This window comes from Balaenoptera ricei, chromosome 1 (assembly GCF_028023285.1).
Source record: "Balaenoptera ricei isolate mBalRic1 chromosome 1, mBalRic1.hap2, whole genome shotgun sequence".
Classification (NCBI taxonomy): domain Eukaryota; kingdom Metazoa; phylum Chordata; class Mammalia; order Artiodactyla; family Balaenopteridae; genus Balaenoptera; species Balaenoptera ricei.
Genome location: NC_082639.1, coordinates 117837174 through 117864480, shown reverse-complemented (window position 1 = coordinate 117864480; position 27307 = coordinate 117837174). Strand labels below are relative to the sequence as shown.

Here is a 27307-nt window from a genome sequence, read left to right as displayed (position 1 = left end):
ATTAGTTTTAGATGTACAGCATAGTGATTCAATATTTTTATAGATTATACTCCATTTAAAGTTATTACAAGATAAAGGCTATATTTCCCGGTGCTGTACAATATATCTTCATTGCTTGTCTATTTTATACATAATAGTTTGTATCTCTTAATCCCATACCCCTATCTTGTCCTCCTTCCCTCTCCCCACTAGTATCCACTAGTTTGTTTTCTGTCTGTGAGTCTGTTTTGTTATATACATCTGTTTGTTTTATTTTTCGGATTCCACATATAATGATAACATACAGTATTTGTCTTTCTCTGTCTGAGTTATTTCACTAAGCATAATACTCTCCATGTCCATCCAAGTTGTTGCAAATGGCAGAATTTCATTCTTTTTCATGAATGAGTTGTATTCCATTGTGTGTGTGTGTGTGTATGTGTGTGTGTGTGTGTATCAATCACATCCTCTTTATCCATTCACCTGCTGGTGGACACTTAGGTTGCTTACATATCTTGGCTATTGTAAATAATGCTGCTATGAATATTGGGATGCATCATGTATATTTTCAAATTAACATTTTTGTTTTCTTCGGCTATACACCCAGGAATGGAATTGCTGGATCGTATGATAGTTCTATTTTTAGTTTTTTGAGGAACTTTCATACTGGCTGCACCAATTTACATTACCACCAACAGTGTACAAGGGTTCCCTTTTCTGCACATCCTTGCCAACATTTGTTATTTGTAGATGTTTTGATAATAGCCATTCTGACAGGTGTGAGGTGATATCTCATTGTGCTTTTGATTTGCATTTCTCTAATAACTAGTGATGTTGAGCATCTTCTCATGGGCCTGTTAGCCATTTGTATGTCTTCTTTGGAAAACTGTCTATCTGGGCCGTTTTAAAATTGGGGGTTTTTTTGGATATTAAGTTGTATGAGCTGTTTATATATTTTGGATATTAACACTTTATTGATCATATCATCTGCAAATAGTATTTTTCTCCCATTCAGCAGATTGTCTTTTCCTTTTGTTGATGGTTTCCTTTGCTGTGCAAAAGCTTTTAAGTTTAGTTAGGTCCCATTTGTTTATTTTTACTTTTATTTCTTTTGCCTTAGGAGACAGATCCAAAAAAATATTGCTACGATTTATGTCAAAGAGTGTTCTGCCTATGTTCTCTTCTAGGTCTTTAATCCATTTTGAGTTTTTTTTTTTAATTAATTAATTTTATTTTATTTTTGGCTGCGTTGGGTCTTCGTTGTTGCACACCGGCTTTCTTTAGTTGTGACTAGCATGGGCTACTCTTTGTTGCGGTGCGTCGGTTTCTCATTGTGGTGGCTTCTCTTGTTGCAGAGCTTAGGCTCTAGGCACGCAGGCTCAGTAGTTGTGGCTCATGGGCTCTAGAGCGCAGGCTGAATAGTTGTGGCTCACAGGCTTAGTTGCTCCACAGCATGTGGGATCTTTCCGGAACAGCTCGAACCTGTGTCCCCTGCATTGGCAGATGGATTATTAACCACTGTGCCACCAGGGAAGCCCTTGAGTTTATTTTTGAATATGGTGTGAGGAAATGTTCTAATCTCATTCTTTTACGTGTAGCTGTCCAGTTTTCCCAACACCACTTATTGAAGAGATTGTCTTTTCTCCACTGTGTATTCTTGCCTCCTTTGTCATAGATTAATTGACCATAAGTGTGTGGGTTGCAAATGCATTCTTAGACTGTAAATAAGAGTGATGAAAATAGCTACCATTTCAGTACTTAAAATGTACCAGGCCCTGTGCTAAGCATAGTACATCAATTATATTATTTAATTCTTATTTTGCCATAAGGTAAGTCATATTACCATCATCATAACTACCTTCTGGATGGAGAAAGTTTCAGACAGATGTGAGCTGGCCAAGGTAGCTAGATTGGGGAACTGGGTTTGAACTGAGACCTGTCCATCCCATAGAGATAGTTTCTCCAGTGCCTGGTTCAGTTCTTGGTACAGTAATAAACAAGGGGTTATCCAGAGGAGTGAGAGGAATTGGGGGGTGGCATGTAAATCTGTGCTATTTTGTAAACAGATAAGTTAGGGGGTCCCAGGAGAAAGAGACCAGGAATGGCTTTCTTGACATAAGAGAAGCCATTTTGGCCTAAGCTATTTTGTGACCTAAGCCTGGCCGCAATGCTTGCCCCTTGAACAGGTCTCAGTAATTAATGATATTAAGGGAACAAAGGAATGCAAGAACAGAGAAAAGGCCGTCAAACAATAGTGCAGTAATAAAGCAGAGTCCTAGTTCCTCCTCAAGGGATATACATAATAATATATCCTTGAGTTCTGTAAGAACTAAGGCCCCCAACCAGGTGGAGGATGGAATGATGACGTTGACCCTCCTGACTTCAATCAACTAAAGCTTGGACTCTGTTGACCTTTGTCCCAATTCTATGCTGCGTTCTCTGCTCAAGCCCCTTTATGAATGTGCGTGTACCCTTAGCTTAAAAGTTCCCCAGTTTTGCTGTTCAGGGAGATGCTGCTTTGGGAAAGATCCCCGGTGTTCTCCTACTTGCTGCTAGTAATAATAAATTCTTCCTTCTCCCGATCTTTGGCTTGGTTGTGTCTGTTGGCTCGACACCCACCAAGAGGCGAACCCAGTTTTCGGGTAGCAATATGAAGACTATTTGAAGGATAGTTTAGCTTGGAGTAGGAAAGGAGGCTCATAATAAGAATCTTAAAATACTTAAAGGAAGGGCTGTCATTGGTAAAGAATAATGATACATTTTGTGTAACTCCAGAGAGCAGTGTTTGGAAGCAGGAGACATATTCCATTTTTGTTGAAAGAATATTTTAACAATTAAGGGTTGTAAAAAAAGGGAGTTTCCTGGTGGTCTAGTGGTTAGGCTTTAGCACTTTCACTGCTGTGCCCCGGGTTCAATCCCTGATCAGGGAACTGAGATCCCGCAAGCGTGCGACACGGCCAAAAAAAAAAAAAAAAAAAAAAAGCAAGAGAGAGATAATTATTCAAAGAGTTTAACCAGAGGATGTTTAAACTCTTGGTGGTTGTATTGGCCTTTCTGTGAAGGGTGAGAGGATGACTTAAATGACCTCTAAGATGACCCTTCTACCCTTCTAAGACTGATCTCAGAGTTCCTTTAAACCCCTGCTCAAGTTCCCCCATCATAAGATTTTCTCTGACAGTCACAGCCCAGAGTGACTCTCTAAGCTTTTCTCTCTGCTCCTCTTTACTCTCTGACTTAATTTCATGTATATGTCTCTCTCTCCAAGACTTTAAATTCCCTTGAGGGTAAAGAACAGAGCTTTCCAAGTGGCAGGCACCCAAATATTTGTTTCACTTTAGTAATACAAAGTTTAACTTTTGGTTACATATTGTCCTGTTTCCTGTATTAGTCTTGGAAGTAGATTGTAAGCCATTTGAAGTCAGGGATTGCGGTTTATATTTATTTGTATTCCCCCACAGTACCCAATAGGTGCTTGATAAACATTACTTTAAGTTGGGTGAAACCAGAAGTAGACTTTTGGCCCAAAGGAATGAGAACAAAGGTGAAAGAAGCAAAAGGTCAAAGAATACCACTGTTTTGGATGCAAGTGTGGACTTCTTACTTGCATTGAGATAAGGCTCAGGAAGTTTTTCCACAGGCAACCTGGATATACTAAGATCACAAAATAAAATCATTATAAAATGGAAACTACAAATAGTAAAGGTGTTGAGCACGAGTTTCAATTAAAAATGATGTGACAGTATAAATATTAACAGAAAGCTTGAGTATCAACATAGCCTATAGAAAGAGAGTTTAGTCAGCACCCAACTGTTAGTCACAGTGAGAAGAGAAGTAATTCTGAAATGCAGAGCTCTGCTGACTGATTAAACAAATGTAAAGGACATATCCACAGTCACTCAGTGATGTTTATAGAGCGTCTGTAGGTCAGTTTGTATTATCTGGGTTTGTTTGGTAACGTGATTCTGCTTTTCCCACTGTTGAGTTGAGCGCTCCTTTTCCTTTTCTCCTCTCAGCGCAGCCTTGAATGCTGCGAATGGAGTGGACAAAGGAACACAGTTTGGGGGGTAGTGTCAACATATCATTCCCCACTTGTCTCCTGGTCTTCTCCCCCAACCCTCGCATATTAATACATGTGGTTTTCACTTGCCAAAGGAGGGGACCAAGGTTTCTGCAGCACCCAGCAATTTACATTCGAACAAACAGACAATACCATTACATTCGAACAAACAAACAAACAAAAAAACTCAGGCTTGTCTCTCTCCAGTCCCACAGTATGACTACCTTCCCTACCACCTCCTTTAAGGTATTCCTCTAATCTTCCAGCTCCAACTCAAAACCTAGCCAGTCAGAAAGTCCCTACTTCAGGAACGCCGCCCAATCACAGTGTCCTCACCTGCAGAAGGTGAGGTCTAGGGTCTCCTTACGCGACAGTCTCCTGGCCCAATCAGAGGCGGCTTGGTCTTGGAAAGGCGCCAGTCAGCCGTGGGGAGTAGTGGGCGGAGTTGCACCTGGCGACGGTGAATCACTCAGTGGAGCGGCGGCTCCTTCCACCAATCGGAATGTGCAGAGGCGGGGCGCCGACCAATCGGGCATGAAGGGAAGGGCTGGGCTGGGCTCAACCTGGCGGCTGGAGTTTAGTCCCCGCGCTCCTGTTGGGCAAAGCTGTGTCTGTTCCCGGGCTCCGGTGACTACTGTCTGTTGGGATCTTGATCATGCTGGGGACAAAGGCGAAAGTCGGGCGGAAACAGTTGCTTCTCTTCACGTCGATGATCCTGTGTAAGTTCCCGGAGTTTTTGGAGGAATCTGTGGGTCTGGTCAGAGGTTGGAGGGAGGCGCTCCCCACACCTCTTGCCCGCGAGAGGGGAGGGGTTCAGAAACCAGTCCGCCTCACCCTCCTAGTCCTCTTTCCACCCCTGGCTCGTCCCTCTTCTTTCCCGTCCCTCTTACCCTGGTGAGTGGCTGGCTCCCCTCCCCCACACTGGTGAATAATGACCCCTCCTCTTACATCCACCGGGAGGGAGCTGCCTTTGCGCACGTTCACCAAAAATAACGGGGAGAGGTTGATTCCCCTTTCCTTCATCCTCACCTACTGGTGAGGGCCGGTGGGCGCGAGGGCCCTGCCCAGCCGGGATCACACACCTGGGAAGGGGGCCATCCTGCCCCTCCAACGCGCATCCAACATCCGAGAACAACCCGAGAGAAGTCGGAAGCCTCTCATACCCTGACTCCCTTGGCCCCTGGGTGCTCTGCTACTTAAGGGTCCTCAGAGAAAATCTAATGGAGGTGGGGTGGGGCGGAAGTTTCTTTCCCTGGCTGTTGCTGAAGGGTTTCTTTAGCTTTCCCCGGATCTTTGGGTTGGTATTGTTGCTCTGGGAAAAGTGTCTAGGTGCAAAATCTGGGAAAAAAAAAAAAAAGGAAATAAAATTGAAACCTAAAATTTCTCAAGAGCACAGCATTCAAAGTTCCTTTCTGGAATAACTACTTCCAGAGTCCTTAATAAATGTTGTTGACTGAGTGACTATTCGCAGGGGGAGGTCCTGTTTTTTGGTTGGCTAGTTCCTTCTCAGAGCCAGAACTCTGCCCTCCCCCCTGGCCTTGTTTGAGAGTTTTTGTTTCCTTTGTAAACTCCCTTTCCTGTGGAACAATGAGGCTCACTTGTTGGGGCAGGCCTCCGTCTATAGATATGCTTGTGCCCGGCCGAGTGTGTGGTTTGTGCCTTAGTCTACCTGTGTCAGCATCTGTGCACTTATCTGTCTGATTCTTGAGTGTCTGTATGTGTGCTTCTGTGGATAGTTGTGTCAGTAGGGGATCTGTAAGATTCTCCATTTCCCTCTCAACATCCATGTTTTAGGAAATAAAAGAAATGAACAATTATGATCAATATTAGCGGTTATAAGGTAATTCACTTTGCTTAGTTTGAAGGGTGTCTTAAGACAGATGAATTGACTACTTCTTTGTCCCTTATCACAAAAACATTAACACTTGGGGTGGACTGGACCAGTGACAAGTCGAATCCTCTCCATATTGTACAGATAAGGAAACAGGTACAAAGAGGGGAAATGACTTTTCCAGATTGACAAAGGGACCTGGGACTGGAACAAAAGTCTCCTGACTGACTTCTCCTTTTCCCACTCCTGGCTCCAGCGTCTCAAGCACCCTGTGGCACAGGAACCAGGATATCAAAACATCAGTTTGGGATACTGCTCCAGAGTCCACTATCTTACCTACCTTTTTCAATTTTTCTTTCCCACTAGATTCTTTCTTCTCTCACTTCTCCCTTTCATTCTACTCCTCCATTTCCCCTTTTTCTTCAGTTTCCATTCTTTTCCTCCCCTTCTTCCCCATTTACTTCTGTCTGTATCTTAGAACTGCTAGTGACACCCAGGGTCATTTTTTGGTTCTGTGTGGTACTCAATACTAAACACTTTGCCAACACTTGTGCTGTACCAGTACTCCCCACCCCCAACCTAGAAGTTTCTGAGTCAGTAACTATTTGTGACAGTATTTGTCAGGCTTATAAGCTTCCTAGAGCTGCATCCTTCTCCCCTTTCCTTTTTCTTTTCTCTCCCCCTCATTTTCTATAATAATCACATACTGACACTGAAAGAGTTGTGATATCACCCTTCTGAGCTTGGGAGTGTCCTCTAGTCTGTTCAGGGAATCAAGAAACAGTGGTTTAGAGGGAGCTTGAGATGATGTTGTATTAGCTTGATAGGACAGTGGATCCTAGAAAGTAACATGTCCAGGAGATGGAGGAACTGACCTTGTCACATGTAAATAGGGCTAGACCTGGGGGGAGCAATTTGGTTAGTACAATGAGGGTGGAGATAGCAGCCAGGCCATCCCCCCTGGGTTCTAGCTTGGCTTTCTGCCTTATTTGTGATCTTAGGCTAGTAACTCAGTCTTTTCATCTGTAAAACGGGAGTAATAATACTTGTCCTAACCTTGTCCTGAGGATCAACTGGGATAATAGCTACATTACATGTATATGAAATGATTATTATTGGGCAGCTTTTATCCCCTTTGGATTTTGTGAGGATGAAAGGATGCTGCCCATAGTAGAGCAGGTCAAAGGAAGCAGGGAGAGACCCTGCTAGATTCCAAAAGGCGAGAGTGAAAAAGTAGGGGCTTTCTTGGGCATCTAGTCTGTCCTCTGCCCTTGGGATACTGGAAGCATATATAGGACACCTGCATGTTCCCCCTCCTCCCTCCAGGGCTGCTCCTCATGTGGGCTCTGCCATCAGGGAGGAAGAAGAAAGGATCAAGCAAAGGCCCAACCCCAGCCTGGGGAACCTAGTGGAGAGGAAGGCCTGAGCCTACTGAGACAGGGTTGAAGACTAAACACTGGGAGAACTGGGCCTGGGAAAAGTAAAACTGGTGACAGAGAGTACTAGTCTCCCTCCCCGTAGAGAGCCTGTGCTTAGAAAAGTTTCCAGCTATCTCCCAGGCAGGAAGAGGCATTTCTGCTTAGCAGGGTGGTGTGTGCATAGGATGACTTTTGGTGTAACTGCAGAGGAGAAAGGGGAAACCTAGGTTGGAAGCCTGGTGTTTGCACACACACCTCTTACTTCATGTAGTGTCCCCACTGAAACATTCCAGGAGGGGGGAACTGCTGCCCTGTGTCTGAGTCAGTCTGTGAGTCCCGGTGTTTCTTTCGTATTGATGTTTCTGCCTTTCTAGCTTTGCTGTTCAGGGTTAGATTTACCTCAAACTGTAGATTGGTGAGTCACTCCTCCTTTCCCCTCCCTCTACTGGGGGGTTGAAATTACTCCCAGGAAAGAATTGTTCCCTCGAAACCAGAACCTAGAAACTAGTGACACAGCAAGTTGGAACTAGGAAGTGAGTGGTAGTGGAATTCCAGTGTCTTAGTCTTTCCCTCCTGGCTCCAGAACTTTCACTTTATGATGTTTCTCTTCAGTTTCTTTGTGATCTGGGCTTGCCTGGAGTCTCCAACCTAGTTTTGGCTTGGGGTGGAGCTGCTGTAATTAAAAAAAACAAAGTTTATTTATTTAGAAGAGGTTAATACATTAGTGTGGTTCGAGAATCAAAATGATATAAAAGAGTGGGGTTATCACTCCCACCCTGTTCCTGTTCACTGCGTGTCTCCCCTAGTTTCCTATACATCTTTCCAGTGTTTTGTTATACAAATATCAGTATATATAAATATATATTTCTTTCTTTTCCCTTTTCTTACACAAAAAGAGGCACACTATATTCATTGTATTCCATCCTGTATCTTGTTTATTTCATTTAATATACCCTGGAGATCTTTTCATATTGGTGGTGTGGCCTTGGCCATTAGAATATTCCACCCCCTCCCCCGCCCTCCTCCCCAAGTCCTCTGGGTCAAGGGGCATCTGTTCTGTGGACTCAGAAGTGGCTGACACTCCCGCTCAAAGACAGATTTAAAAGCTATATACATGTCATGTGAGAGATTAGGAAATGATGGGGCTTGTTTTTCACATCTGTTAGCATTGAGGAAAGACCTTGGGGAATCTCTAAACTCAGACCTGCTTCCTCTAGAGGTTCAGGGAAGACCTGGATGGCCACTTGTCAAACGTAATTGTGGAAGAGGTTTCAGTGTTGTCAGGGGGTTGTGAGATGTAATGTGAGTGGATACATACTGGGGTTTTCCAGGCATTGAAAACTCAAGAGTTCATCTGCCTGGGACTCCCTGATAAGCAGAGCTTCTGTCTAAAGTCCGCCTGGTGTCATTTGTTTTACAATGAGTAGGACAGGAGGAAGCAGCTGGTTGGCAGGAAGTTTCATGCCAGGCCCCCTGGAGTGAGCCCCGGGCAGGCAGGCAGAGCCTTCCCTTGTAATGGGGAGATGGGTGGGGGAGGAGAGCTGAGCAGGTAGAACTGGAAATTCTGCTGAGAGAGGGCAGGAGGGAGCAATGGCGTGAAAGCTCTCCTGTCCTCCACTGCCATCACCACTTCCCACCATCCTCAGAGAGCCTTGCCAGTTGAACCACGTCACTGAAAGTACAGCCAAGCCTGGCTGTTGACTTAGCCCAGCCTGTTGTTGGGCTCACAGAGCCTTCCTCTTGCCCACTCATTCCTTATCTGTCCCACCCCAAACTCCAGGAGTGACTTCAGTCTCTACAGGGTGAGCGGTGGGAAGGAAAGAGCAAACTGGGGGTGGAAGCCCTGGGTCCAGGTTCTAATTGTATTGCAGTGTCAAATTCATTTGTTAATCCAATAAACATTGGTGTTTACTATGTTATGAGCACTGTGCTAGAGATTAGGGATAAAAAATGAATAACATCTATCAAGAAGCTCTGAGGGGAGTCAGGTATTGTAACAATTAGCCCACGTTAGGTAAACTGTGAACACACTGTAGCTGGGGGCTTTCCAAGGCTTTGGCTCATCTTCCCTGTTCCGAGGCTCCAGCTCCCTTACAGTGGGAGGGTACTGTGAGGCTCATCTGCATAGAGGGGAAGTTGGGATGAATTCTTAGAGAAAACCAGAGACTGGCTTGGCTGGCTGGCTGGCTTCCCTCCTTTTCCTTCCTTTGTTTGTTTGTTTTTAAATGGATCAAAACAAACTCATTGCATGAAAACAACTTAAGGAAAATTCTAATAATTAACAGGATGCATAGAGAAAACAACGGTTTCTTAGTAAAGCAGCAGAAGGAAGTAGCTTTTCTGTTGTGGGTTTGACCTGCGTGTACAAGGGAGGGTTGTTGGTGGGTTCTGTCAGATGTCTGGATGCCTCCACCCTCTGTGACCACCTTCTCATCACAGCATTGCTTCAGAGCGGCACAGCACAGTGCTAGGAACGGGGGAGGATACAAACATAATTTGGTTTCTCTGTTCCCAAGGAACTACAGACATATATTGACTAAGTAGAATACAGAGCACCGTGCGTCAGGGGCTGTCATCGAACCACGAAATGATTGGGGAGCACAGAAGGAAAGAGTTACGTTTTAAAATGATAAATTTTTTATTAAGAAATAGTAGATGTTCAATGTGGAATAATGGGAAAACAGAGGGATATAGAGAAAGTAAAATCACATGTCATCCTATTATCTAGAGATAAACACTGATTGCTGGTTTTATTCTAGTCTTTCCACTATGAATAAATGTGTGGTATAGATGACCTGTGCAAAATATATCAGAAAAAATAAAATGGCCGTTTGGTGTCACTGACTTTTCCTTAAGTCTTGGCTCTGTGGGCAGAAATTGATTAGGGTCACACCAGCTCAACAGAAATCCATAGATATCAATGTTTAAACCAAACTGTGTACTAATGCTACTTTGAGCTGTGGCCGGTTTTTCAGATTATGTAGGAATTACAGTGGGAAAAAACAAAACTGTGTTATAGATCCCTTCTCATTTAGATTATTAGTTAATGACAGAATACTAGTTTTATTTTTTTATTTTTTTATTTATTTTTAAAATAAATTTATTTATTTTATTTTTGGCTGCGTTGGGTCTTCGTTGCTGTGCGCTGGCTTTTCTCTGGTTGTGGACAGCGGGGGCTACTCTTCCTTGCGATGCGTGGGCTTCTCATTGCGGTGGCTTCTCTTGTTGCAGAGCACGGGCTCTAGGTACACGGGCTTTAGTAATTGCAGTATGTGGGTTCAGTAGTTGTGGCTCGCAAGCTCTAGAGCACAGGCTCAGTAGTTGTGGCGCACGGGTGTAGTTGCTCCGCGGCATGTGGGATCTTCCCGGACCAGGAATCGAACCCGTGTCCCCTGCATTGGCAGGCAGATTCTTAAGCATTGCGCCACCAGGGAAGCCCCAGAGTACTAGTTTGTTTTTTTTGTTTTTTTTTTAAAAATATTTTCTGTACCTCTTAGGGTTGTGATTTTTTTTTTCTTTAAATATGTATTTATTTATGGCTGTGTTGGGTCTTCGTCTCCGTGCGAGGGCTTTCTCTAGTTGTGGCAAGCAGGGGCCACTCTTCATCGCGGTGCACAGGCCTCCCACTATCGCAGCCTCTCTTGTTGCGGAGCACAGGCTCCAGACGCGCAGGCTCAGTAATTGTGGCTCATGGGCCCAGCTGCTCCGCGGCATGTGGGATCTTCCCAGACCAGGGCTCGAACCCGTGTCCCCTGCATTGGCAGACGGATTCTCAACCACTGCACCACCAGGGAAGCCCGTACTAGTTTTAAATGAGGTAGTGACTACGTTCTATGGCAGAGAGGATAGGAACATCTATGGTCCCTGGTATGGTGGTAGCATGTCCTGACTATATTTTTTTTTTTTTTTTTTTTTGAGCAAAATACACTTTAAACAAAATCCCTTCTATAGTATTCTACTGTATGGCTATCCTGTAATTAACTGTTCACCTTTTGTTGAGCATTTAGGGTTTTTTATTTTTTCTTTGCTGTACGAAATACATTAAATTGTCCTTGAACATACATCTTTAAGCTTACCTTTAATTATTTTATTTTCTTAGGCTATATTCCTAGAAGTTGGAGAGAGATTAATTTTAATTGGGGGAAGGCATGATGGATCAAGCAACACTGGAACAGGATCTTGAAGTATGAATGGTGTTTCCTTGCTGCTCTGCTGAAGATGCTGTGTAGTGCAGTAGTTTTGGAGACTCAGAGTTAGGCAGACTTGGGTTAAGATTCCCACCTTGTTGTTTGCAACTGTGTGATTTGGGGCAACTGTGCTAAGCCTCAATGTTCTCATCTATAAAATGGGATGATAACAATAGTACTTGTCTCCCAGGGTTTTTTTTTTCTTTTTTTTTTCCTCCTCACATGGTTTTTAATGAGACAATGCATGTGCTCTCATTTCTTCCTGCTCTTTTTCTCTCCTTGAAATTTATCAGACTCACATACAGAATCTTGATAGTGTAATAATCTATTTCTTACTCATCTGTTACTTCCTTTCACCTTTGAAGTCTTATTTAATCATTCTCTGCTTCCTGGTGTGTCAGTATTTGGGTATTTCCTGTTATTCTTTATCATCCTTCCTTTCTGTTTGCCTTTGTTTTTGCCTCTCCTTTCTTGCTTTGTTTTATTTTTCTTTGCTTCTTGTGATCTTTATTATTTTTTTCCCTTTTTATTCCCCTTCCCACTCTTTTTTCTTTAAATTAAAACACTTAATACATACTTGTTTATTACACAAATATAGAACATAGAAGAGAAAAGCTGCCTGTATTCTCATCTCTCAGATAATATGCACTGTCAAGTGTTTGGAGTCTATTCTTAGAGATTCCTTTATGTGTATACTCGGGTTATTTTTATTATTTGTAAAAATAGGGTCATGTTCTACATACTGTTTTTACATTTTGGACATATTTCTATGCCTGAACAAATTGATTTCCCTTGACCTTTGGGATGGCAATATGGTTATTTTTATTTGTTTTTGTTTTACATAATTGTGTAATGTATCATACCGTGGAGCCAGATTACCTGGGTTAAAATCCTAGCTCTGCCTGCTACTAGCTTTGTGAACTTGAGCAAATTACTTCAGTTCTGTGCCCCGATTAACTCACATGTAAGATGGGAGCAATAATAATATTTATTTCATAGCATTATTACAAGGATTAAATGAATTAAACCTGTAAAGGGCTCAGAAGAGTATCTGGTACCTAGTATTCAAGAAATGTTAGCTGCTATTATTTTATTCATGCTATTATTTTATTCATTTGGTCATGCTCAGTAACATGTGTCTAGATTTTGGATATAATTAATTAAAAGTATAGGACAAACCTTGCAGAAGTCTTCAAGAATTCTGTTGATTTTTTAAAAAATTATTTTATTGAGGTATATTTTGCATACAACATTATTTTAGTTTCAGGTGTACAACATAATAATATAATATTTATAGTTATTGAAGAATGATCACCACAGTAAATGTACATCTATCACCATACATGATTATAGAATTTTTTTCCTTGTGATGAGAACTTTTAAGGTCTACTCTCTTAGCAACTTTTAAATATGCCATACAGTATTATTCACTATAGTCACCATGCTGCCCATTACATCTCCAAGACTTATTTATTTTATAACTGGAAGTTAGTACCTTTTGATCCTCTTCACCCATTTTGCCTCCCAACTCCCCACTCCTCACTCCTCACTTCTGGCAATCACGCAATCTGTTTTCTGTATCTATAAGCTTGGGGTTTTTTGTTTGTTTGTTTTTGATCCCACATATAAGTGAGATCCTGTGGTATTGGACTTTCTCTGTTTGACTTAATTCACTTAGCATAATGCCCTTAAGGTCCATCCCTTTTGTCACAAATGGCAAGATTTCATTCTTCTTTATGGCTGAATGATATTCCATCGTATATATATATATATATATATATATATATATATATATATATATATATATATTACCACATTTTCTTTATGCATTCATCCATTGATGGACACTCAAGATATTTCCCTATCTTGACTATTGTAAGTAATACTGCAGTGAACATGGGGCTGCATATAGCATTTTGAGTTAATGTTTTCATTTTCTTTGGATAAATACTACCCATAAGTGGAATTGCTGGATCATATGATAGTTCTATATTTAACTTTGTAAGGAACCTCCATACTGTTTTCTACAGTGGTTGTACCCATTTACATTCCCACCAACATGAGCTTTGCATGAGGGTTCCCCTTTTCTCCACATCCTCACCAACAATTGTTATTTCTTGTCTTTTTTTTTTTTTTTTTTTTGGCTGTGCTGTGCATCATGGGATCTTAGTTCTCTGACCAGGGATCGAAGCCGTGCCCCCTGAGGTGGAAGCACGGAGCTCTAACCACGGGACCACCAGGGAATTCCCTATTTCTTGTCTTTTTGATAATAGCCATTCTAACAGGTGTGAGGTGATATCTCATTGTGGTTTTGATTTGCATTTCCCTGATAATTAATGATGTTGAGCGTCTTTTCATGTACCTATTGGCCATCTGTATGTCTTCTTTGGGAAAATGTCTATGCAAATCCTCTGACAATTTTTAGAACAGATTGTTTAGGTTTTTTTGCTATTGAATTGTATGAGTTCTTTACACATTTTGGATATTAACCCTTTGTCAGATAAGTGAGTTGCAAATATTTTCTCCTATTCTCTAGGTTACCTTTTCATTTTGTTGGTGATTTCCTTTGCTGTGCAGAATGTTGATTCTTTCACTGTGCATACTTGAGTCAAGGCTGTAATGACTGGGGATTCAACCAGAATGTCCACAGCTGATGCCCAATTTAAACCTTTGGGTTGGTCTGCTTGGGATGCCATGACAAAATACCAAAGACTGGGTGGCTTGAACAACACTAATTTATTTTCTCACAGTTCTGGAGCCCAGAAGTCCAAGATCATGGTGCTGGAGGGATGGTTTCCTCTGAAGCCTCTCCTTGGCTTACAATGGCAGCCCTTTTGCTGCCTCTTCACATGGTCATCCCCTCTATGCATGAGCATGCTTGGTGTCTCTTTGTAGATTGAACACCAATCAGATTGGATTAGGACATGTCCTAAGGTCCTCACTGCAACTTAATTACATCGTTAAAGGGCTTGTCTCCAAATGCAGTCACTTTCTGAAGTACTGGGGGTTAGGGCTTTCATATATGAATTTTGAGGGAATACAATTCAATCCATAAAAACCATGAACCATTTTGAAGATTCTGCAGACAGAGCAGTGATCTAGCCAGGTGTCTCCTCAGATGACTTGGGTCTACTTGGAGTCTTGGGTTGCTCTTGTGATCATAAAAGAAATGGGGGTGTTGTAAATGGATTCACATCTTTTCCCCATTCCCCCCCTCCGCCCATTTTAGACCTTGCATTAGAAAACTTCCTGGCACTTCTTCCACTTTTGGCTCTGCACACTTCTACTGGATATGGGAAACCAGCCTCTACTGTTGTGCATGCAGACACCTACAGACACACTGCAGCCCAGGTGCAGAAATGAGGCCCTTTTGCAAAATGGCAGGTGGAAACCACTCATGTGCAGAGAACGTTAATTCTGTTTCATAACTATGAAGCAAATTAAAAACACTTAATTCTTAAATTGTGAAGGTAAATTTAAAAAATGATTAATAGAACGCTCTTTTTTTTCTTCTGAGAACTAAATATTTTTTTAAAAAAAAAACACACTGTTGCTAGTATTAAAATTTTTTAAAGATTGGGTTTGAATCAAGTTTGTTTTTTCTTCTTCTTTTTAAAAATATTTATTTATTTATTTATTTTGGTCGTGCTGAGTCTTAGTTGTGACGTGCGCACTTCTTGGTTGTGGCGTGCAGACTTCTTAGTTGCAGCATGCAGACTCTCAGCTGCGGCATGCATGCGAGATCTTGTTCCCCAACCAGGGATCGAACCCAGGCCCCCTGCCCTGGGAGTGTGGAGTCTTACCCACTGGACCACCAGGGAAGTCCCAAGTTTATTTTTTCTTTATTTGGGTGTGCCCCATCTGCCAATTTGAAAAATGGGCTTATCTTTGTAGATAAACCTTAACAAGTAGATGTTATAGTGAATGGTCTGCTCTGACCTAATTTGTTAAGGCTCTATGTTGTTCAATGTCAGTTTGTACCAGGCATTATGCTAAGTGCTGAGAACTCAGAATGATAGATTAACACATTATCCCTGCTCCTTTGGTAGTTTACTGCCTGATAGGGGAGAGATATAGGCGCATAGATGATGTCATTATAATGTGGGAAGTGCTTTGACAGTGCTTTGCATGGGGTAGTGGAAGCCTAGGAAAGAGACCTTAACTTGGCTGTGGTGAGGATTGGGGGTGGGGTAAGTCATTTCCCAGAAAGTAATGTGTTTGAATACCTGCTGGCCAGGTGGAGAAAGAGGGGACAGGGTGTTCCGTATAGCAGGAATAGCGTAAGCAAAGGCAGAGGTTGTGAAACTGTACGTCTTTGCTGGGAATTGTAAGTAGTTTTGTATTGCTGGAGCGTAAATTGCAAGAATAGGGAGTGTGATGAAGATGATAAGCTTATCACCAGGTCCGCTGGTGCTAGCTAGAACCCTTGCCTGGCTGAAGAATTTGGATTTTATCTTACAAGTAATGTGGAATCATTGGAAGCTTGAAGCAAGTGTTAGATTTGCACTTTTTAGAAGGCTGTATAGTGTAGCCCAGTCTCTGGAATTGGACTGCCTTGATTTGAAGCTATACCACCACGTAACTGCTCTGGGCCTCAGTTTCCCCATGTAGAAAACAGAGGTGATAATAACAGTATCACCCAACTTCTAAGGTTGTTGTAGGAATTAAATCCATGTAATGTGCTTATAGTAGTGCCTGGCATATAATATAGTAAGTGCTCAATAAATGTCAACTCTTTCTCTAGCAGTGAGATGGAGGATGGATGTGAGTGGGTCAGAATTAAACAAGGCAGAGAAACCTATTGAGAGACCAAATGCAATTCTTCAGATGACAATGGTACTAAAAAGTGGCAGTGGGTCTGGAGAGGAGGGGCCAAATTTGAGGGAGATTTGGGAGGTGACATTGTAATGCTTGGTGTTTGACTAGAGTGAAGGAAAGATGGTGATGGCTTAAAAGGTTCTAGAGTGAGTAACCAAGTAAATGGTGATACCACCAACCTGGAGAGAGGAGGGGAAGCGAGAGGTAGTGGGAAATGATGAGCAGCGTGAGATTGCAGGAGGGGGAGTGTGAAGTCCAAGTAGAAGTGTCAGGAGGCACAGCAATAGGAGTCTGCAGCTCAGGTAAGAGGTAGTATCTGGAGCCGGCCATACATTGGTGTAGAGGAATGTTGTGTATTTGAGATTTCCTAGAGAGAATATGGAGAGGAGAAAGGGCACGGGATGGAATGCTGGGGATTACTAATATTAAGGGATGGACAGAGGAAGCAAAGTTCAAGAAGGCGAATAAGATAACACTGAGGTGGGGGGAGGACCAGAAGGGCTGAACACAGAAACCAAGGGGGTGGAGTGGCTTGAGGAGGCGAGTGGTTAGCAGGGTCAAACATCTCACAAAGGCCACAGAAGGTAACTGAAAAAACAAATACTGGATATCTTTAATTATAAGACTACTTTAATGTTTTGGAAATTGGGATGTGACTTACAGCCCATGTACATATTTAATATGATGTTCCCCCAAGAAGCTATTATTAAATTGATGTTATATCTTATAATCAGGGTATCTTAGAATTGAGGAATACGATTGGTGACCTTAGTAAAATCAATTTTAATTTCAAAGTGAGAGCCAAAGACGTATTGCAGTAGGTTGAGCAGTGAATGTGTATGTTGGGCTGGAAACAGTGTGTGTAGACTACTTCTTTAAGAAGTTTAGAGAGAAAGGGAGGAAAGGATTGTCACTAGAGAGGGGTACAAGATTGAGTGAAGGTTTTCTGTACATGAAAGGGCCAAAAAATCTTTTTTTTTTTGTCTTTGTGTACAGTCTTTATTTGTTGAAATACCATTAGATTTTTCCTCAGGACAAGAGCAAAGATCATCCCCTGCAGAAACTTTGGAACTATGTACAGAACTTTAGAGAACAGAGGACAACACTTTAGCTGAAGCCTGCCTGCTGACCAGAGAAGGGTGTTCTGAGTGGACTCAGCAAAGAAAAGGAAATCAAGCAGGGAAAGAAAGGTGCCCATCTGAATCAAACTTCAGCTGCCATCAGGGCAAGTCTTGTGATGGTCACAGATTGGAGGCTCTGTTTTTGGAAGGTTCGAGTACAGCACAGGGGTTCCATGTATCTTTACGGCTACACCCCAGGCTGAGGTGCCATTAAGTCAATGTCACTCAAATTCCTGGCCAGCCAAACTCCGGCAGCAAAGAGTCCCAAATTAAGGATCAAGTTCCTCTGGAAGAGGCTTCCCTGGTGGCACAGTGGTTAAGAATCTGCCTACCAATGCACGGGACACAGGTTCAATCCCTGGTCTGGGAAGATCCCACCTGCTGTGGAGCAACTAAGCCCGTGTGCCACAGCTACTGAGCCTGTGCTCTAGAGCCCGCGAGCCACAACTACTGAGCCCACATGCCACAACTACTGAAGCCTGCGCACCTAGAGCCTGTGCTCCACAACAAGAGAAGCCACTGCAGTGAGAAGCCAGCACTCACCACAACTAGAGAAAGCCCACGTGAAGCAGCGAAAACCCAACACAGCCAAAAATAAAATAAATATATTAATTAATTAAGAAAAGAAGAAAAAAAGTTCCTCCAGAAGTCATTTCTATTGGTGGCAAAGCGGTAGACTCCCCGAAGCCAGTCTCCCACGTTGTCTGGAATTTCGGGAGCTTCATTTGCCAAGCCCGCAGTGGTCATGCCAGCCCAACTGGAAGCGATAGCAGCACCTCCACGCTCCACGAGGCCTCTCACCACGCACCTTCCAAAAAATCTATTGATGCCTTTGACTTTGTAGTTTTTCTTGTTGTGAACGTGGAGTAAATTAAGCATCACAATGGAAAAGGTGAAATTTCCTTCTGTTTTGGTTTACCATGTTAACTAGTAGGACATTTGTATGTACAGTATGCCAAGTATAGGTCCAAAGTTAAGTGCAAAAGGGAGGTTGTGATGAGGTAAGGGAACATATAAAATAGATAGGGAGAACGGATGGGGAAATTGTGGGTGTTGTGAGAGAAAGCCCTCAGCTCTGCTGCTCTATACATGATGGTTCCAGAAAAGAGTTAGTCTTTTTTTTTTTTTTTTAATTTTTGTAAGTTATTTATTTATTTATTTTGGCTGCATTGGGTCTTCGTTGCTGCACTTGGGCTTTCTTTAGTTGTGGTGAGAGGGGTCTACTCTTCCTTGCGGTGCGCAGGTGGCTTCTCTTGTTGCGGAGCACGGGCTCTAGAGCGCAGGCTCAGTAGTTGTGGCACACAGGCTTAGTTTCTCCGTGGCATGTGGGATCTTCCCGGCCCAGAGCTCGAACCCATGTCCTCTGCATTGGCAGGCGGATTTTTAACCACTGCACCACCAGGGAAGCTCTAGAAAAGAGTTAGTCTTTCCAAGGCAATTACAGTGATAGAGGAGAGGTGGTTTAGTGGGCTGGAATGTAAGCATTTTTCTGGCAGTATTTATATTTATTTATATGTCTTACTGAAGAAAACTTTGAGGTCAGAAAAAGAAGTATGTACAGAAGGACCTATGGGCAGATGATGATAATAATAAGACATAATACTTATTTGGTGCTTCCTGTTGGTCAGACACTCTTGTAAGCACTTTATTTGTATTAGCTTGTTTAACTCTCAACAACAGCCCTTTGACAGAGAAACTCTTATTATCCCCATTTTACAAGTGGGCAAACTGAGGTTCAAAGTGACTAAGTGGCTTGCCCGGGTCACACAGATTATAAGTAACAGAGCTGGGATTTGAATGCAGTCAGTCTGGATCCAGAGGCTTGTTCAGGAACAAGAAGGGGAAGGTGGATCAGGATGTCTGAGGTGTCCTGGGGTCACTAGGAAGGATGGACATGGTGGGGAGGCTGGACTTGACTCATGGTGTGAGACGCAGTCACAGTAGAGGTTTGAGTATTGCAGTCAGGCCACAGGCAGACATCAACAGTCCTGCATCAGAGGAAGGTGGGAAGGCCCTGAGGTGAAGGGCCCTGTATTTTAAGCAAGAGGAGAGAAGCCTGGACTAGGTAATAGCAGTCAGAATTAATGAGAAGGGGAAGATGCCAGTTGCCCAATATGTTTGTGTATATATGTGGTGGTGTCATTCCTGCACATGTTTTAGATCTGATAATCTGAGAGGACTCAAAAAAGAACTTCAGCTGAAGTTAGAAGTGAGGCAGAAGCAATCATCAAATTCATATGCTGTGATTAATTTATTTATTTTCTTTCGGGCGGCCCTTTATTTCAAAGGCTAGTTTTTAGTTTAATTACAAGCTGTTCCTCATTTGGGTGGTGTCATAGGTTGGGTTCTTGGGAAACTGACTCTGAGATGTCAATTATTGTACCAAGACATTTATTAGGGAGTGTTCTTGGGATCCACACCTATGGAAGCAGGACTGGGCAGAGGGAAAAGCTGAGTTGCATTGTAGTCCCAACAAGGCCTCAGCTTACTGCACAGGGACCTTTGAAGCAGAAATAGCCCTTCAGTGTTGTCCCAAGTTGGGAAGTTGGGGTGATAGAGCTGGGACTTTATATGTGTCCTCCCCCCCTTTTTTTTTGTCCCACGTGGCACGTTGGATCTTAGTTCCCCAACCAGGGATCGAACCCGAGCCCCCAGCAGTGGAAGCAAGCGTGGAGTCTTAACCAGTGAACCACCAAGGGAAGTCTCCAAAAGTCAATTCTTGCTGGTTCCTTTTTTTTTTTGGCCACGGGACTTGCTCGATCTCAGTTCCCCGGCCAGGTATTGAACCTTGGCCATGGCACTGAAAGCCCAGAATCCTAACCACTAGGTCACCAGAGAACTACCCCCCCTCTCATTGATCAGGCATTGGATGCCGGTGCCCTGACCCTGTCCTGCTGGTAGGAGGCATGGCCCTGGGCAAGGCAGTGTTCTGGGTATCCTCAGAGAGGGCTGATGGCTGCAGGCCTTCTTCTGGCAGCAGTTCCAGCAGCTGAGACAACAAGTCCTTCATTCCTGAAGAGAGATCTGGTTTGCACATCTTGGTGTACATCACAGGTAGCAAATTGTAAAATTCGAGAATCTTAAAAAAACAAAGTTCCCATCATCAAAGCAGAGAAAGTTGACTTGGGCAAAAAATCAAAGCATTTCACTGTCAGCGTTCTTGATGAGGGCTGAGTCAGAGACTTCCATGTCCTCAGTTTTCAATTTAGTAAAGACTATTTGGGTTAATTTCTGTATCTGTTATTACATCTGATTATAGATTTGACTTTGAAATATAATGCCAAATATACAGATACAAAGTAATATGATTAGAAATAATTTCTAGATAAAATGGACCTGACTTTTAAGAGAATTATATTTTAGTACATAGTTTGCCTCCATTAAACTAGTGGCTTTTCTGAAAAGCAGCATGGTGTATAAAAGTATGGTATAATAAGGGAAAAAAAGAGGTATAGGAGAGACCTGTATGCTAATCTCAGCTCTGCCATTTCCTAGCTATGAAAACTTGGATCAGCCACTTAATCTTTTATTTTTTCTATTTATTTATTTATGTATGTAAGTATGTATGTATGTATGTATGGCTGCGTTGGGTCTTCACTGCTGCCTGCGGGCTTTTCTCTAGTTGTGGCGAGCCGGGGCTCGTCTTTGTTGCGGCGTGCAGGCTTCTCATTGCGGTGGCTTCTCTTCTTGCGGAGCACAGGCTATAGGCACGCGGGCTTCAGTAGTTGTGGCACGCAGGCTCTAGAACGCAGGCTCAGTAGTTGTGGCTCGTGGGCTTAGTTGCTGCACGGCATGTGGGATCTTCCCGGACCAGGGCTCGAACCCGTGTCCTCTGCATTGGCAGGTGGATTCTTAACCACTGCGCCACCAGGGAAGCCCCACACTTAATCTTTCAGGTTTAAAAAAAAAAAAAAAGAAAGAAACAAGAAAAAGAAAATGAACCTAAAGGATTTCAGAGAACATCTAGTTCAAACCCGTCATGTTTCAGATAAGAAAAGGGAGGTTCAGGGTCAAGAGACCATATTCAGTTACTTGGATAACTTAATAAAGAAAAAGTATACTTGCATTGAACAGATATGCTTGCATTTATCTAAAGAAGACAGGACTTTGACTTAAAGCTATAAGTAAAGCATCCTTCATGAGTTTGAGCTTTGAAAACATGAATGAGAGTAATTGTGTAAGTGCAGGTTGGTAACTATATCACACCATCCTAGAATCCTCTGGCACTGGTGCTTATTTTGGGATGTGTGGGCCCCTCCTGTGAGCCCTGCTGCCTTTCTCCCACCATGTTACTTAATTAGCCTTGCCTCTCCTCACCTCCTCTCTCCACCTTCACCACACACCACATTTTCCTTCTCTTCTCCATTGGGCAGAAGGAGATTCTAATGAGATGATCTGAGCCCACTTCTGGTCCAGAACCAGCTGTGTGATCTTAGACACATTTCTTTACTTCAGTTCCTCATGTAACACTGGGATGATAATATTTGTCCTGCTGATCTGTCATGCTTGTTTCAAGGATCAAATGATATAATTGTATGTGAAAACACTTTGAAAAGCACAAAAGGCCCTACAAATGTATTATTATTATCCTATTATTACTCCTCCCTTTCCTTCCCTCCCTTGCCTCCAGCTTTGCTGGCTTCCTGCCAGGATTGTCTGACAAGTGACTGCAATTATTTGCTGAGAAGCTTTCTCTGAACCATGAAATGTCATTTAGAAAGCTGCTCTTGGACTAGGAGGAATCTAATTAGATTATTAGGAGTCACAGAGGGAAAAGTTTTTTTAAATAAAGAAATTACATTAGCAGGAAATATTTTATTTCCACTGATAAAACAAGTATTAGCCTGCAACTGTAACAAAAAGCATTTTTAAAAGATATTTAGAATATTGGTGAGAAAGTGTGAGATCCGAGAGGAACGTGAATCTCTTGAATCCCTTGACCTTGGAATCTCAGCATGGAGAGACCCAGCCCTAGATGCCCCATCAGCTGGGACTGCTCTCCCCTCTCCACAGCATTTCTCTGTCCACTCCTGATGGACCCGCCTCTCTTCTTCTTCTCAGGCTCACTGGCATTGGGCAGGGGTGCAGTGCAAACTTCTGAACCAGTAGTCAAAGTTGCTGAGAATAAACGTGAGTTGGGTGGGGCTGTGGAGGGTGGCGGGAGTTGGAGGGAAGGGAGGTGAGCAGGTGCAGACCCCTGGGGAACATCCAGCCCAGACTGTGGTTTGGGGCCATTTCCCCATCTTCTCCATTTACTGCTGTTTCTTCCTCCCACTCACTTTGATCCTGTCTGCAGCTGCCAAGTTGTCCTGCTCCTACTCGGGCTTCTCCTCTCCCCGTGTGGAGTGGAAGTTTGCCCATGGCGACATCACCAGCCTCGTTTGCTATAGCAACAAGATCACAGGTGAGTCACTCCACCTCCTTGCTGACTGCCTAGGTTGTAGGGGGCACACCCTGGGGCTGAAGTCCCCAGGACCTTCCCAGCGCCTTTCCTGGGGGAAGAAGAGAGCCCCCTGTGCCTTGGGTGCCACCGTCACCAGCTTCTCTTAGCTTTCCAGCTCACTCTGCCCCTGTTTCTTCTGTCCTGGTAGCTTCCTATGAGGACCGAGTTACTTTTTCGGACAGTGGCATCACCTTCCATTCTGTGACCCGGAAAGACACGGGGACGTACACTTGTATGGTCTCTGACGAAGGCGGCAACACCTATGGGGAGGTCACCGTCCAGCTCATTGTGCTTGGTACGTGCCACAGGCCTTCTGTGTGGGCTTGCAATCAGTTGCTTCCCTAAACCCTTAGCAGGCTCTGCTAAGCTTTGGAGCTCGCTGATGGTGAAAATGCTCGTGGTGGTGGGGCTGGGGAGAGGGGTGTTCAGAGTCCTAGTGCTGTCAGAGAAGAACGAGCCCCTGGTTAGGGGGAAACTAAGGGCATAGTAAGGGAGGAAGGCCAGAGCTGATGGATGGGAGTGACATGTTACTTGGCCTTCAGGCAGCCCTCCTGCTCTTGTGACAAGTACCTTCTCTCCCTCCCCAGTGCCTCCATCCAAGCCTACAATCAATGTCCCCTCCTCTGCTACCATCGGGACCCGAGCAGTGCTGACCTGCTCAGAGAAAGACGGTTCCCCACCTTCTGAATACTTTTGGTTCAAGAATGGGTTACTGATGCCTACGGAACCCAAGAACAACCGTGCCTTCAGCAACTCTTCCTATAGCCTGAACCATAAGACAGGGGAGCTGGTACGGACGGGGTCAGGGTAAAAGATGTGTATGAGGGGGGCGCAGGGTTATAGAACCCCCGAAAGTGGGGAAGAAGAGCAAGCAACAAGGTAACCTTGGCGTTAGGGTCAGGAGACAGAAAAGACAGGTACTTGGCTTCTTCAAGCAGGAAGCCAATTCGTCTTCTGCCCTCCAGATCTTTGACCCCATGTCGGCCTCTGATGCTGGAGACTATACTTGTGAGGCGCAGAATGGGTATGGGTCACCCATGAAGTCAGACACTGTGCACATGGATGCTGGTGAGTGAGGGCGTGGCTGGGGCTTGAGCTCAGACCCCAGGGTGGGGTTTGGGGTCTGCTTTCCATCCTGGCTTTGGCAATGTTGTCAATACCATGAACGAGCTTTCAGGTGCCTGACCTCTCATTTGTGTCCCATAGCGGAGCTGAATGTAGGGGGCATCGTGGCAGCTGTCCTTGTAACACTCATTCTCCTTGGAGTCTTGATTTTTGGCATCTGGTTCGCCTATAACCGAGGCTACTTTGACAGTAAGTATTTGCCCTCAAAGGCTCTCCTTTGTATCATCCCCATTTCAGGGCCTGGTTCTTGGGTGCCACCTGAGTACTGACCTGATACTGAGCCCCGTGTGTGTTGGGGTTACCTCCCAGGGAGCACCGGTCCCCCGTATCTCAGGGTCACACGCTAGGTCCCCCATCTTCCTGCGCCATGCTGTCTTCTACACTGCTGACACTCATGGTCCCATTTCTTGTCTTTCAGGAGCAAAGAAAGGGTGAGTGAGCTGCTGTCCTAGAGCTCTCTAAGGTTGAGTACATGGATGTATATGGTTTGAAGCTGAGATGTGCCCGGGGGAAGGGGTTGGAGGGGAAGGCAACTAGCCTGGTAGGGAAAAAACATCTGGATTTCTAGCCCTGTCCACTATGGTCCTGTGCTTGTCCTTTCTCCCTGCACCCAAACCTCCCTACCGAGAACTCTGTGCTTCCATTAAGTTCTCAGTCCTGGCCTCTAAAGTTAACAAGCAGAGGTTAAGGAGAGGGACTAGGGGACTGAGTGTCTCCATCTTCTGACTTGTCCGTAGGACCTCGAGTAAGAAGGTGATTTACAGCCAGCCCACTGCTCGAAGAGATGTGAGTATGCCTGCCCTGGGATGGGGAGGGCCTCCCGGCTGGAGTGAGGGGTTTCCAGACTGTGTTTATATGTATTCAGGGGATTATCAGCTAAAGAAGACTGTAGAGAGTTTACTTGAATGTTTTATTTCTGCAGGGGGAATTCAGACAGACCTCATCATTCTTGGTGTGACCCAGGTCCAGCTCATCTCCCGTCCTCTGTGCTTGCCTTACACAGGTGCTACCAGACTCTGGCCCCTGATGTCTGTAGTTTCACGGGATGCCTTATTTGTCTTCTAGCCCCCAAAGGGGCCCTCACTTTTATCTTAGTTAGGATGTGTTTTTTTTAATAATGTCTGCCATGTGCACCTTCTTTCTTCCTGCCTCCCTTCCTTTCCCACCACTGCTGAGTGGCCTGGGACTTGTTTAACGCTCTTTTTCCCCATCCCTATGAGGGATCAGGCAGAAGTCCTGACTGATGCCTGCTGAGTTCCCTTCCAAGTAGACTGCGAGGGTGGCAGGTACTCACTGCCCCCTGCATGTAGTGGTCCTCGAATAGGGAGGGATCTGGAGCTTGGTTCCTTGGCTCTTTCTCGCCGTCCTGAGGACCGGTACCAGCTGTTCTAGAGTGGGGACTGGAGACTGGAGCAGCTGAAATGGTTGTTTGGTGACGACGTCAAGTCTCTTCCGCCTCTGCAGCCCACTTTCTTCTGTCTTCCCGCCAGAAGTGCCACTGGGATCCTCCTGCACCGTCCTCTTTCTGAACACAAGCAGACTGACAGCAGCTGTATCTGTATAGAAAACAAGAGCTTTTGTTGTGGAGACCATAGTAAGCTTTCAGGGCACACGGAGCAGAAGAGTTTTTAAACGACTGATCTACAGAAAAGAAAGCTGGAGCTGGTAGCTCAAGCCATCACCCTTCCCTTGGCTGGAACAACTGGACCCACACTTTTAAGATGTGTCTGCAGGGTTGTGGGAATTTGTGTAGTAGTCAGCTCTGCTGAGCGCGTGTGTGTGTGCGTGTGTGTGTGTGGTCTCAGTTCTATACTGAAATTCAGTGTGTGTTGGAGGGCTTCTTAGCTCTTTGGTGAGATTGTACTGTGGGAATGGGAGAAATGAAATACCTAGGCTCCTTCTTAGTACAAACAAGAAAATCCCCAAAGCCCTGCTTCCTAGCAACCTGGGCTGGTCCCTAGCTCACTGTCCTACCCCTTCCTGGTTCCTGCCTTCAAGGCAGACATTGGACCCTCATTTCCAGAGTCCTCTTGTGGCAGGAGAAGGGCACTCCGGGTGAAGTGATGGTGTACTCTGGGTTCTACTTGGTCTGATCCACCCAGTGAGAGGAGAAGCGCCCACCCTGCCACCTCTGGCAGCCAGATACACTAATATACTTCCCTGAGGCTACAGGAAAAGCTGCTCCAGAGCCTGAGGCAGGATTTCTCAAATCATTTTCAGAATCACTTCTTTAGTAGTAGTTTAAAGTAGTGCTACTACTTTATTTAGGGGGTAGGTGTAAGTGAGAGCAGGAGTGAGCAGAGTAGTCCTCCCTGCCACTGCTTTCCTTGTCCCATCTTGACCCTTCTTTGCCCTTAAATCTGTTTTCTCCCTCTACCCCAGCAGCCCCAGTCTATTTATTAACTAGCAAGAGGGCAAATAAGGGGTCTTCTAGGGTGGATTTTGCTAATTTCTGTGGAGGATACTGAACACCACTTTGCCATATTCTGTTCCCTTATCTGACAATCCATCACAGAACTGATGAGTTTTCTTTTCATCAAGGATCCAGAAGGAAAAACAAAAACCAAATCGTATCGTCACGCACCAATAAGAAATAAGCTTTCCAGATGGAAATAAAATCTAATTAGGCAATAAAAGTAGAGATTGTGAAACGGTTCAGTAAGAATGAGATTTTTGAAGTATGTTTCAGTTTTGTATCATTGTTGGGGGGACAGTGTGGGAGGGATGTGGAGAAAAGGCCACAGGGAAGCAGAGGTGAATCATTGCTCCTGTTAAGTCTGAAGCAAATGGCTCCTCACTCCCTAGGTCACGACTTGTGAGGAGTATGAGTCAGTTATTTACCAGCCTCGGACTTTACCGCTTCAGCTTACAACAGTCCCTTTGAGTTGGAAAACACCTCGTCTGCTTTCATTTTAGAATGTTACAACTAATTTTTGTAATAAATGTTTATTTTTCACATTGAGTTTGTTTAAGTCCTGAAGTTTTAGCTTAAAAGAATTGGGACCCCCAAAGTGACTTGAACATTCAAAAATCTTACCTGTAGTCTTTTTAAGAAAGAGATTAGGGATATCCTTCTAAATAGTCTGGTAGTTAGATTTCAGTTTAACTTACCATTGGCCTGTACGTGAATGGGAATGCTTCAAATGGACATTTTCTACATTAAAAGGAGACTTGGGGGTTGAGGAACAGGGTAATCCACAGAGATTAGTGTTTTAGACGTGAACCCACCCTGATTAGGGATAAAATGATTGAACATTAAGGATGTATTTGTTGTCCCCGTCTCAACAGGATCTGCAGATCAAGGCCAGGGGAGGGGAAAGTGGGAAAT

At 44.0% G+C, this 27307-nt stretch overlaps 1 protein-coding gene across 2 annotated transcripts; it reads left to right on the top strand.

The window, feature by feature from the left end:
- Positions 1-4581: 4581 nt before the first annotated feature.
- On the top strand, positions 4582-26941 carry F11R (F11 receptor). Of its 2 annotated transcripts, XM_059934712.1 has the most exons (10): positions 4582-4755; positions 22473-22541; positions 22708-22815; positions 23003-23149; positions 23442-23644; positions 23820-23922; positions 24061-24168; positions 24398-24410; positions 24717-24765; positions 24902-26941. In XM_059934712.1, the coding sequence occupies exons 1-10, from the start codon at positions 4692-4694 to the stop codon at positions 24935-24937; spliced, it is 900 nt and encodes a 299-aa protein (XP_059790695.1). In that variant the 5' UTR covers positions 4582-4691; the 3' UTR covers positions 24938-26941. The 2 variants fall into 2 exon arrangements, with proteins under 2 accessions (XP_059790695.1, XP_059790704.1); XM_059934721.1 differs by lacking the exon at positions 24398-24410.
- Positions 26942-27307: the final 366 nt, after the last annotated feature.

Bases quoted from the DNA above. Each gene is read 5' to 3' on its own strand.
- F11R (XM_059934712.1), top strand. From the start codon at position 4,692: ATGCTGGGGACAAAGGCGAAAGTCGGGCGGAAACAGTTGCTTCTCTTC. The intron at 4,756-22,472 runs GTAAGTTCCCGG...TCTTCTTCTCAG, and splicing joins CTTCACGTCGATGATCCTGT to GCTCACTGGCATTGGGCAGG. The intron at 23,150-23,441 runs GTACGTGCCACA...CTCCCTCCCCAG, and splicing joins CGTCCAGCTCATTGTGCTTG to TGCCTCCATCCAAGCCTACA.